This window comes from Vicia villosa, unplaced genomic scaffold, assembly GCF_029867415.1.
Source record: "Vicia villosa cultivar HV-30 ecotype Madison, WI unplaced genomic scaffold, Vvil1.0 ctg.000041F_1_1_1, whole genome shotgun sequence".
NCBI classification, from domain to species: domain Eukaryota; kingdom Viridiplantae; phylum Streptophyta; class Magnoliopsida; order Fabales; family Fabaceae; genus Vicia; species Vicia villosa.
In genome coordinates, this window is record NW_026704972.1 from 358,611 (window position 1) to 372,144 (window position 13,534).

Genomic DNA, 13,534 nt, shown 5'->3' on the forward strand with positions numbered 1-13,534 from the left:
TTAATATATAAAATATGTTCTTGCCGTGTCCGTGTCCTATGTTTTCTGTATTAGCGGAGTCCTCGTGTCCGATGATATGTCCCGTGTCCGAGTCCGGGCTTCATGTTAATTGTGATTTTGTTTCAGTGTCAGGGTGTATAGCCCTATAATTGTGGATCAGGACGAAGAGATGTGGTCGCGAGAAGTAGTTGATGCGAAGAGGACGCGGAGTAATGTTATGGTAGGAAATGAAAAAATTTGATCTGTTGTATAATTTCAATTGTGTTTGAATTGTATTGAAGCTGATAATGATTTCTACTTAATTTGCAGCAACTTCCAGCCAACGTCATCGACAGCTGCCAGCTGCGAAACTTTTCAAATATTGAGCTCTATGACTGTGACAATAATGAACCCTATGACTGTGAGATTAAGAAGAGTTCGAAGAAGAAGGAGTGTTATTTGTGTGGGGCTTGGTTTGACTATATAAGGCATGCTGAAGTGCAGGTTGGTGACAAACTTCGCTTTGCCATCCGTTACCCACCTGTTGAACAAATCATGGTTTATGTTGAGCGCAGGGGTGATACCGCAGGAGGACATTGAAAGGATCCGTCGTGAATGAATTGCTGCGGAATACTCAGTTTTTTTTGTAAACTGTATGTTATGTTGGGTGCTGAAATACTTGTAAAACATAAGCACTCATATTGAATATTTCAGGTTTTAAAAGAATACTTGTAATGTAGTTTATTTGTCTATTTTATCTATTAATATATCTAAAATTTGTTTTATGTGTATAGTTAATTTTAATTTTTCATATTTCAAAAAATTTCATGATATTAAGTTGGATTTATTTAAAAAATAAATATATCTATTAATTTGAAAATATATGTTTATTTTTTATTTTAATACAAGTTTTAATCTATAAATATCATCTACTTGCTTACAATTTGTATTTTTTATATGACCAACATGATACTTGTCTTAATATTATTGGTGGGTCAACAAGTCAAGTTCTATTTATTAGGAATCACTGGGGGTGTTGGTGCCACTCTTGGCTGCATATAAAAAACGAAGCCTTGTTTATATATTATAAGTGGAAGGCATGTAAATAAATGAATACATTGTTTGCCCTAGTGGCTCAGCTCTTGCCCTTAGTCTTCTCTCTTCTCCAAGGTCTGGGGTTCGATCCCCTCCCAGACCTTTTGTTCATTTTATTTTTAGTTTTAGCTGTTTTGTATTCTGGTCAACAATATTATGATGCTTTTTTTTTCCAACTTTTTCTTTTAACAATTTATTTACTTATACATAATTTTTATAAATAATTTAAATTTTAAGAATGTTAATTTTACTTTGATAATTTTTATAGGTCAATATAATTTATTTAAACGTCAAAATAATTGTTTTTAAATACCATAACTTTTAATTTAAATTAACGTGAGATTTCTAAATTTAGACATAATTTATTTTTTAAATTAAAAAAAATCAAATTTTATAAAATACATTTAGCGTCAGATTTTGTAAGTTAATTTTTTTTTTAATTTAAGTAAACATCAAGTTTTTAAATAAAAAACAATATTTTTTTAAATTTTAAAAAAAATAAAATTAACGTGAGATTTTATAAGATTAATATAATTCATTTTTTAAATTAAAAAAAAATCAAATTTTACTAAATAAATTTAGCGTTAGATTTATTAAGTTAAATTTTATTTTTTTTAATTTAAATAAACATCCAGTTTTTAAATAAAAAATAATATTTTTTAAATTTAAAAAAATTAAAATTAACGTGAGTTTTTATAAGATTAACATAATTATATTTTAAATTAAAAAAAAATCAAATTTTACAAAAAATATGTTAACGTATTTAAATAAAAAATATGTTAATGTATTTTAAAAAAATGTTATTGATTTTTTTAATTTAAATGAATATCAAGTTTTTAATTTAAATAAATAAATATGCAGTTTTTAATTTAAATAAATAAATATGCAGTTTTTCTATTATTAATTTTAATTTTAGTAATGTTTATATGTTAATGAGAGGGGGTGCATGTTGCAAAATTAGAATATAATGAGTTGGTGCAGGTAGCAAATATGAAAATCAAAGATCTATGCATTCTTAATTTGCTGCATTTCTCAATTTTGCTCCCTTCCGATTTTTCTTTTATTTTTTCAATTTTTTCAGCACTCAATTAATGCATAATCATTGGCTGCAGAATTTTCAGCTTTTTCTGTACCATTCTGCATTGGAAACAGCGCCACACTTACACAAGCATTAAAGGAATTTTATTGTGTGTGATTGGTACACCATAGCAACCATGGCTCCAATTCAATCCAAGGGTACTTTAATTCAATCCAATGGCAGAAAAGCATTTGAAACCAAAAAAAAAAAAAAAATGATGTCTCTCACGGTGAGAGACCTAAACAGGCCTCTCACCCTAGCCTGAGCCACGTTTCTGCACTCGGAACAGTTAACTGACCACTGTTTCAAAGGGAGCACTCACAAAATTGACCACTCTTTATACTCCTCGGCACTATTGTAATTTATTTGTATTATTATTACTAGTATTAATTTTTGGGAAAAGCTAACATGTGCCCCAAGGGCACAAGTTAATGAGATATTTATAGAATTTTTTTATTGTAACGCGTGCATTCAATGAATCGAAACTTTAAATATGACTTTGTTGCATTTAATTACATTTAAATTTTTTTAATTATAGTGTCCTTAACACGCGCCCTTAGGGCACATGTTAGCATGAGCCTTAATTTTTTCACTAGCTACTTAATTTTCATTTTATATAATTTAAAATATAAAATTATAATTGGTGAGTTTAGTGATTGGACAGACATCATGCAAATACAAACTTTATTAAGTACTAGTACAAACAAGAGCGAGTGCAGTTATCAGATGAAACCGTCCATTCTAATGCAAATAATTGTGGTGGGTAAGTGGATTTAGCCTTTATGATTATTAAAAACATTTGATTTATGAAGTCACTAGGGTCACTTAGAATTAAACAAATATGTAATTAACATGTAATTTCTGAGATAAATATGTGATTTTTTCTCAGAATAACTGAATTTTTCTTATACAATTTTTTTTTTAATTTTCAATATTGTCAATACCATTCACTTTCTATTTAAATTAACTGTGAATGCCTCAATTCTTAAAAAAAAAATTATTTTATAAAAGTTTTATTCTCTCTCTTAACTTATTATTAGGTGGAAGAAATATTTTGTAAACGAGCCTCAAGTTGTCCACAATCACAACACAATTTAAGAATCCGAATTGATATTAGTTGGTTTTTTCTTTTTTACTCAACACAATTTGAATGTTTTTTTAACCAAAAATGCTACTTTGACACAAATTTAGACAACACTATTACATAGTAGTATTGTGTACTATAGCTTAATACAAAAAAACAAACAAGTTTTGATTTTGAAAAACTACTTTCCTTTATTTGGTGTCCACCTATTTTGCCTCAAGATTGGATCATCATCCTCTTTATTTCTTTTTCTCTCTCTTTCTTCATTTCCACTTTATGTTCTTTAATGATGTGGTCCCTTAAGTTTAAAAAGTTTCAAAGTGATCTTTTAATTGTTTAAAAAGGTACGCGTTGATCCTTTATGTTAAATAGGGTGTAACAGACGTTAGATTTTCCTACATGAAAGGTGATGTGGAATTGTTTATATGCTCATCTCCTTTGTTTCATTTCCTCCCAGATTCATAGCTTCATGTTCGTCCCCAAAATCCCCAAATATTAGGGTTTTAGAGTTTAATCACTGGTCAGAGGTCAATCAAGGGTGAAATTGATCATGGAAAATAAAGTCATCGTCCTCAACGAGTTCTGGAGAATGTACATACGATCCCAATTTGAAGAACGGTGGTCAAATGGACGGGATTTTGCGATGGAAACCTAAATGTGGTTGTGGAGACATGGCTACCCTTCGAAGAGCTTCAACTATCACGAATTATGGGAGACAATTCTGGGATTATCGTAATTATAAGGTAAAAACAAATTTAATCTAATTCTAGGGTTGTTTTTGTTCTGACTAGGATGCAATGTGAATATCACATGGTGCAACACAAGCCGCATGTGGATACTTTCAATGGTTCTATGATGATGTTGAGGATGAAAAGATCAATTTATGAGGAATCAAAAGAGTAGGTTGGAGAAGCTTTAACATGATCTTGATGCTGCAAAAATGGAGGTGGAGTGTTTAAAGAAGAAGATTAGAGAATTACAAAATCAATTGAAGAAGATCGTGAATCTGGAAAAAAATTGGAAGAGACTGTTTTGTTTTGATTTAGTTGTTGTTTTTAGGATGTTGTAACAGGTTTACCAGTTTAACATAGTTTGAGTCAGATGTAGCATTTTGAAATATTCTTGAAACAGTTTGTAACAAATGTATCAGTTTCCATTTCAATTAAAGGATGAATTATGTGTTTCAATAATGAGTTTCAATTTCACTATGTTTGCATTTGAGTTATGTCATGTGTTCAAGGATCAAGATGTATCAGTTGGTTTCAAAATACCTTACCAACAATAATCATAATGTTCAAAATTCAGAATTAATATGTTTAAAACATTAAATGCAATCATAGATTCATAACATAGGTTCAAAACATTACTTGTCCAGAAGACCTTAACATTACATCATAACACAAGTTCATAACAGTACATCATAGCATAGGTTCATAATACAGGTCCTTAACATTAACCAAACAATAAGTCTTACATAAAAGAAACACAAAAGAAAACATTATTTAAGAGTGCTAAAATAAATCTAAATTTTCCAACTTGGTGTGGATCTCTTGGTAGGAGTTGTCCTTCTTGTTGTTGGGCCGACAACATTTTTGGCTGCATTCAACCTAGTTGTTGGACCAGGTGGTATGAAAGGAGTAGTTGGCCTTCTGACTGACAACTTCTTGGATTTTCGAGTCACTTTCTTGGATTTTGGGGTCACTTGCTTAGATGCTTGACTTGTTTGTTGGGATGCTTGAGTAGGCACTGGTTGAGATGCTTGAGTAGGCACTATTCCCTTCCACCAAGGTTAGCAATAAGCAGCTCCAAGAACCATGTCCAACTATCCTTATTTTCACTCTCCAATACTGCAAATGCTATTGGTAGCATTAGATCATTGGGATCTCTACCCATGGATCCAAGGATTTAACCTTCACAAAGTCCTTTCAAGAAACATCCATTAAGGCTAATGAAATGTCTGCATAATTTGAAGCTTTCCCTACAACCTGCAAAACATATGTATAGCCTTCTGAAGTGTATTCTCTGATCATCAGAACCTTCTTGAGCAGGTTGGACATTCAGTTTCACAGTTGACCTTGGGTTTGATCTTAATAACTCATGGCAGTAGTCATAAATCCTTGTATAAGAGCTGCAAACCTAGATCTTATGGCCTTGGTCTTGTTGACCCCCACGTTCCACTTCTTTTGAAGCTTTTCCTTTATGTCCTTCAACTTCATTTTAGGGTTGATTTTAAGTGAATTTTGTATTCTTTTGCTCAACCATTTAGTCTTCAACATCTTCACATTATACTCTCTACTGCATAAGAAGTCTCTGCCAGATTGGACTGCATAAGAGGTAATTGCTTCCTTGAAATCACCTTTTGTAGTAAACCATGTTCCCACTCCCACTTGTAATTGGACATGTCCTTTTGTTGCTTGAATATTGGATACTTCTTCTCCTAACTCTACTACTATCATCGCTATCACACTCACTTTCAAGATCCTCACTTTCATTATCACTACCTTTAAAATCTTCTTTGTTTTCTTTCCACTTTTCTTTACCTTTTTTGCTTTTCATCCCTTTATTACCATCTTCAATGTCATAGTCAATTAGGTTACCATCTTCCTCATCCAACTCAGTTTCATACTCATCTTAATCATCATCAAATACTACCTCCATTGCATTATCATAATGGAAGTTTTCATCATCAGAGCTATTAGAACTATCAACATCATCAACCTCACCAACCCTTTGTCCATTATCATCAGCATCTATTGCATCCTTTTCCCTTACATCACTCATCCCAACATCATTTTCCCCCTGCCCATTAACATCGGCATCTGGCAATTCAGTTTCATTCACCATCTCCTCAAGCACAACTTCAATCTCATCTACCATCTCATTAAGTGGTATTTCATCAAGGGGTATCTCATCACCGGGTACCTCAGCAAAATCAGGCTGCGACAATATGTGTTGAATAAAGATGTCAACACTAAGGTGAATCCTGTAGAGATTAGCAATCTCTAAGGCACCTTTGTCATCAACAAAAAAATTCATACCATTCGTAGGATCCCTATATTATATCTTCTCTATGGCCTCGTAACCTAGTTCGTTCATAACACCTGACAACTCAAAATAGCTCCACTTATCAGCATCTACTCTCAACATGGCAACCTGACCCCCTTCATACACACTAATTTTCTCATCAACGAACTTACCATTGTGATGGATTGTAATGTTCAGAAATTCATCCATTTCAAACTTTGTCCTGAATAGAAGCGAAGAAAATGATATGTATTTCAGACTAACGAATTTCAATAAACACTAAATAACAAACTCTAATAACTTCGTGAACGCAGACATATAACTTACCTGAAAAACAGTGTTGTCTTCATTTCAACTTGACTTTGTTTCGCACCCAGAAAAACTTCAGCTTGAATATTGTATAAGTTACGCCACTTGGAATCACTGATACAATTGGCAGGCCCATTATAGTAAAATCAAATCAATCACTAATAATTTGTACTTAAATAATAAAAAATTACAACTGCCAATTTCATTGTTATAAAATTTATTTAATTTACAATAATTTTTAAAAATTAATTAAATGTGATATAAAGATTTATTTAACCAATAAATTAATATAATAAATTAAATAAAATAGATAATTAAATATTACTTTAAATAAAAGAAATTAAAATTTACTTATTTATTTATGAAACTGAAAAATATATTATTTATTATTATGAAATAATCTATTTATTTAAACAAATAAAATAAAATAAAATGAATTAACTATAATAAAATATAAGAAAAAAACTTAATAGGAAGACTCACCATTCCATTTGGTGAGTGCATGTAAAGTGGAGAAGGGTCTACTATTTCTTCTATTGAGTCTACTAACATTGTTTTTTTTTTACTTAAATGAATAATATTTTAATTTTTAAAAAGAATTTAATTGAAATACACTGACAGTGTAAAAAATTTTTACACTGTCAGTGAATCACAACCATTGATAAATATAAAATGTTTGACTCTTATTTTAATTTCTTTTAAAGTAATATAATTGGATGTTCATAATTTAAGAATGATGTAAAATTTTTTACACTGACAGTGTATATCAATTAAACTCTTTTAAAAATAGTAATAGTTTAATATTTAGATAAATAAAGGTGGTAGTTTGGTGAAAATTTCATCATCTGTTTTGTTATAAAAGCACGAACATGGTAGTGGAAGGAAAAAAAAAACTTAAATAATGCATGGCAACTCATTTTCTCACAGTATTTTTTTTTGGTTTCCCTCAACATTCAATTGGGATACATAAAATCCAAATCTGTCACCATGCGTGTTGTTTTGTAATTATCTGAATGAAATAATATGGAATGATTTGGCAATATTTCCAAAAACATAGTGTCCCCAAGCTCTTCAATTTACGTTACGGGAATAAATTTTTCTTCTTCCATATATAAGTTCTATTTATGTAATTTACGTGTCTTGAACTTTTACTTGGTTCACGAACTTATGGTGGTTAATTTGAGGAACACAGCTCTTTTTTCCAAAATTAATTCTGGATAAACACTAATGGGAGATCATCACCACTAAAATGACTACTCGCCCATATGTTAATTTTAGCACACACATATGTTAGATTTTATCACTCAATAACAAATGTACAAGTATTTAATGTCTTGATATTTTTTTACATTTAATTATTATAAAATTAATAACTTCGTCTATTGGATTGATATCCAACAAAACTTAGTTACTAAATAATTTCCTTTAAATTATTAAAAAATTAGTCACTATATAGTTTTTTTTATCACCACTATACATATAGTCAAATAAAGTCTTTGAGATCAATATCTGTCAAAAATAAGGTCATTGCAACTAGTTTATAAGATTCTAAACAACATTTAAACATGTGTTAACAAACACATAAAGACAACTAAATAAAAAGATTCATGTGGTAAAATAATCCACAAGTTGTAGAAGTTTGTAGAAATATTCTTTAAACTAAATCCGTGATGGAAAGGCAAAGTAACTAGCTTATTCATGTAGATTCCGAAGTCACAATAAAATGACAAAATGATGAAATTGAAAAAGAAGTCAGTGTGGGTGGGGAGGTGGTGCTATGTGTGACAATGTGTGGTGGATGTTAAGGGTCGGTGAAAGTGAAAGCAAATTTCAAAAATCAAACCCAAATACATGTATTTTAGTATAACAAAATCTATAACCCTGATAAGGTGCAACAGTAGAGATTAATCTCTTGAATTAAAGAAAATTATTAAAAATGTTAAAATATTTAATAAAAAGTTAAATACGCGATGAAGTATTGTAAGTGGCAGAGTGATCTTACTGTCACGATTCACTGAGATTTAGTCTTTATCGCTTTGATTCGTCTTAGATTGTAAAAAAATCTCTAATTAAGTAGATAAAATTCACTTTTAAGCAAGAAATTTTATTTTTTTTTAAAAAATTGTTCTATATATGGTGACCTCAACCATTGTCCATATATACCCCTCTCCTCCACACTTCCCCATCATCAAAGTTTCTTACTTTCTTACTTTCTCTCTTCTCTGTCTTCTCCAACAACTTCCATACTTCTTTGACTGTGTTCTTCCAAAAGGGTAATAATCCCAATGGCAAAAGACGTTGAAGTTGCTGAACGTGGCTCTTTCTCTAACAAAGACTACCATGACCCTCCTCCAGCACCACTCATTGACGCTGAAGAACTCACAAAATGGTCCTTTTACAGGGCCCTTATTGCTGAGTTCATTGCAACTTTACTTTTCCTCTACGTTACTGTTTTGACCGTGATTGGTTACAGTATCCAAACTGATGTTAAAGCTGGTGGTGATGAGTGTGGTGGTGTTGGTATTCTTGGAATCGCTTGGGCTTTTGGTGGCATGATCTTTGTTCTTGTTTACTGTACTGCTGGAATTTCAGGTTTGTTTTTCTTCAGATCTCTTTGGTTTTGCTTCATTGTAATGTTTAGACTTTATGGTTTCTATTTTTGCATTTTTTTGGGTGTTTGAAAAAATGTTCACTTGAGTTGAATGTATTATTGTAGGGGGTCACATTAACCCAGCAGTAACATTTGGGCTATTATTGGCTCGTAAGGTGTCTTTGGTGAGAGCAGTTATGTACATGGTGGCTCAGAGTTTGGGGGCTATTTGTGGAGTTGGGTTGGTTAAGGCTTTTCAAAGTGCTTACTTTGATAGGTATGGTGGTGGAGCTAATTTTCTCCATGAGGGTTATAGTACTAGTGTTGGATTAGGTGCTGAGATTGTTGGGACTTTTGTTTTGGTATACACTGTTTTCTCTGCTACTGATCCTAAGAGAAGTGCTAGAGATTCTCATGTTCCGGTATGTTTTCAATTCATTTCTGGTTCTAGTTTTTCTGTACTATGATTTTGCCTTTTTGTGGATTTGTTTTAAAATGCATACATGAATTTGGTTTAACTGTGTAGAATATATGATGTAGTTGCCTGAGTTGTGTTGAAAATTGCGAAAATAAATGTGACAAAACGGCATTAGAACGGCTGATATTGATACTGATATTCACCATTTTTATTATAAAGAATAAATTATGGTTAATTCACGCTGCTAAAACATTAATAAACCACTGCGACCACAATTGCGACCGTAATTTAAAACCGAATTAACAAGTTTGATCTGTATTTCTTTTTGGAGTATTTTGGTTGAAATGCATCCCTCTTAGTTTTTAGGTGTGTTAAATTTAATTAATCTCTTATCACACATGAGAAAATCAAATCATATTCATATATGATTTATACACATAAAAAACATACATAATATGATTGTATTTACATTATATTAATAAGTTTGAGCTGCCTTGCTTTTTTGTACTTTGGCTGTTTTTTTAAATAATTACTTTTCAACACAATGATATGAAATTGCTTCTGAGCAAAGAAAATAAAATAGTGTTTTTTTAAAGTAATAGTAGCCTAAAATATAGGGTAATATTCAATGTTTATGATTTTTTACCTACTCTTTTGCCTGGCTTCTTATAGTCAACATCTTTGATTTTAAGTTTTCCCAAAATCTTAAAGTCATAATTAATTTCTCAGTGGTTACTTACATCTTTTGGTTCACCTAGACACTCTAGGGTGGTAAAGTAAAGCTATCTTTTTTCCTTTCATTCACCATAATAATTTCCAAATGAAATGATGTAGTTAATGACATATACCACAAGCATGCGTTTGTGGAGTATCTGGTCCCCATTACCTTGTATGAGTTTATGGCAGTGGTTGAATTCCATATTATCCAATCTTGCAAAAAGTGGATTCTAATTGTTTCCTTGAAAACAAAATTATGTGTTAAGTTTGAGATTAATGTCTTCTATATGTCATTGTCCTACAAAGCTGGCAAAATCAAAATGGAATTTCCAGTTTCAACCTTTATTCTTGATATGTCCATATCAGTTTTTTGGTTCATACATTATACCTTGAAATACTTTTTACTAGATTCTTCTAATAAATAAAGAATAAAATCATGGGCTTTTCACATGCATGCATGTCCCATCTGTCCCAACTCCATTAGTTTTTGTCACATAATTTGTATTTTTCTACTTATTTGGATTCATGTGTTTGGAATATGTTTGTATCTACTTTAATTCAATTGGTATAATTGTTTTTTCTATGTATGTGAAGGTTTTGGCTCCACTTCCTATTGGATTTGCTGTATTCATGGTTCATTTGGCAACCATCCCGGTCACCGGAACCGGCATTAATCCCGCTAGAAGCCTTGGTTCTGCTGTTATCTTCAACCAAGAAAAGATCTGGAATGACCATGTGAGTTTCCCTTTCCATATTTTGTTCGAGTCGGGATTCTGCCAAACATACAATTTTTTCTGATGTTTTTTGCTCTTTTGTGTATGGTCAGTGGATATTTTGGGTTGGACCATTTGTTGGAGCAGCCATTGCAGCGTTCTACCATCAATTCATCTTAAGAGCAGGTGCTGCTAAAGCTCTTGGATCATTCAGGAGTAGCAATGCTAATTGAGTGTTAATGGAAAGAGATGAAGTAATTGATACCATTTGCTTTGTATTTTGCAAGTTTGCAACCACATTCTCTATTGTGTAATCAAGATTTGTGGATAAGTGTTAGGTTAAAAAGTCTCTTTCGTTACAGAGGGAGCCTTTTTTACACTTTCCTCTGTATTCTCTTTAGTGTGTCATTTTTCTTTTTTGAAGTTATTCTCTTCTGTCATCCTTTGTACTCATTATATATTTATGGAAAAATATTTCAAGTTTAACTTATCTATTTAATCATAATTTAATTGGGAAAGAAATGTGTATAATGCATTAATGTTACATATGAAATTATGTATTATTAAATGTGAAGTTATGTTTTATACAATAGAGTGCAGGGACAAGTACACTACTTTTCTGAAAAGGAAGAAATGCTTCAGGGTAGTGTTAAGTCTAGTCATATTACTGCAATGTACCTGGTAATGGTAAATGGTATTAATCTCTCTTAGGGGAATACAAGATTTATTAGTAAAACTTTATGATATTTGGAACTAGAAAACAATAGTACAATTAATACGTCTGGCTTGAACAAGAAAAAGTAACGAAGAAGATTGATTTTTATAGATCTATTGCTACATTTGATATTATGTGTGATGTATGAAATATTTGGCTATGGTCTTAAAGTGATTACTTTTTTTATTTATATTTAATTTGGTGTTGTGAGTGGTTGTAAAATGTTGTTTTGGTTCTCGACAAATAAGGTAGTTTCTTAATTAGGGGATTAAACACAACTATATAGTAATTTTGTTTTTTGTTTTTGTTTTAGTGTAAAACACTTTGTAAGTGTACAGTTTAAAAATCGAATTGACATAATTTTTAATGTGTGTCTATGCTAGGCCAAGTGGCCACATCGGTGTAAATTGTAAGGTGAATTCTTATCTACCCAACTCAAAAAGTTGGGTAGAGTTACCTTCCATGTAAAATGTCTTGGAAACAACAAATAATGATACTATTTTTATAATTAATTAAATATGTTAAAATTAAATAGAATGCTGTGATTGGTTGAATGTATGTTATCCAACTTTTTGTGATGGGTAATAAAGTTGTCCCCAAATTGTAATGGCTAGTTTTACTGTTATCTTATCTATCATATAAGAAAATTTAATGTTCTTGAAATTCCTATTTTGCCCTTCTGCTCTATTACACTGCCACGTGGATGGTTTCATAGACTTCCAACTATTTTTTGCTTTTTAACCACTTGCTCATATTGTTTACTATTTCTTCTACTTAATAAACAAAATAAAAATATTCTTAATGTCTTTTTTCTTTTCTTTTTCTCTTTCCCTTTTCACTTTCTCATTTCTTTCTCTTTCTACTTTCTCTTCTCTCTTCTGGTTTCACATCAATGACTATTTTCTCTTTCTCTTTCTACTTTCTCTGCTCTCTTCTGGTTTCACATCAATAACTATTTTTTCTTTCTCTTTGGATTTTTGGTTTATGAACTATTATCATGTGTTTGTTTCAGATCTTGCAGAAGCACTCCTTGAATGCAAAGAAAATGTTCAAGATCTCTTATGGTATGTGCAATAAAAGGTGCAGATGAACAAAGAAAATGTTCAAGATCTCTTATGGTATGTGCAATAAAAGGTGCAGATGAACAACGATATCTTTAAATTGAAAGTTATTCATAAATCTTTTTTCAGATTCGAGTATTTTGGGGCATGTGTTGCTTAGATAGATTTTTTCTTGCAGACCCTTCCACTTTTTCTATTTTATGTTGTGTCAAATTACTCTAAAGGTTGAAGGATGCAAATGTTAGAGCTCGGATCTGTCACACATATTTCAGATCTACAAGGTTAGAGTTTGAATCTTCCGTGCATGTTTCAGATCTACAGGGTTAGAGTTTCAATCCAATGTGCGTGTTTTAGCTCTGAGGGTTTAGATCTCGAATCTGCCGTGCATGTTACAGATCTATAAGGTTATATTTTAATTAACTTTTTTTATTCAAGATTTTATTCATTTTTCTTATTATTTCTTTCAGGTTCTCTAATCTTTCACATCTTCATGCTCTAAATGGAATATTTATATTTTGTTTTTATTTTTATTTGTCTTCTTCCTTCTTATTTTTTTGTTTCCTAACATTTAATCTTATATTTTTTTTCTTTTTGATTTTATATTCCAGTTGTTGCATTATAGATTAGTTATGTTTAAGAGGATTGAAGCAGATATATTTGCTAAGTTTGTTTGTTAATATTTGATTTTGAATAATTTTATTTAGCTTAAAGCAAATTTCAAATATAATTAGAATCAAATTAATATTATTCT

The 13,534-nt window shown here is 30.9% G+C and overlaps 1 protein-coding gene and 1 long non-coding RNA gene across 3 annotated transcripts; both read left to right on the forward strand.

Annotated features, from left to right (window-relative positions):
- Positions 1 to 8,736: 8,736 nt before the first annotated feature.
- On the forward strand, positions 8,737 to 11,493 carry LOC131622724 (aquaporin PIP2-2-like). The gene is made up of 4 exons (XM_058893762.1): positions 8,737 to 9,161; positions 9,286 to 9,581; positions 10,889 to 11,029; positions 11,121 to 11,493. Exons 1-4 carry the CDS (start codon positions 8,855 to 8,857, stop codon positions 11,238 to 11,240), a joined length of 864 nt encoding a protein of 287 aa, XP_058749745.1. The 5' UTR covers positions 8,737 to 8,854; the 3' UTR covers positions 11,241 to 11,493.
- A 1,061-nt stretch (positions 11,494 to 12,554) lies between these two features.
- Positions 12,555 to 13,332, forward strand: LOC131622713 (uncharacterized). Of its 2 annotated transcripts, none has more exons than XR_009289980.1 (2): positions 12,555 to 12,856; positions 12,962 to 13,332. It is a non-coding gene; the product is annotated as an uncharacterized LOC131622713 (long non-coding RNA). The 2 variants fall into 2 exon arrangements; XR_009289981.1 differs by having other exon boundaries at positions 12,555 to 12,840.
- The last annotated feature ends 202 nt before the right edge of the window (positions 13,333 to 13,534 follow it).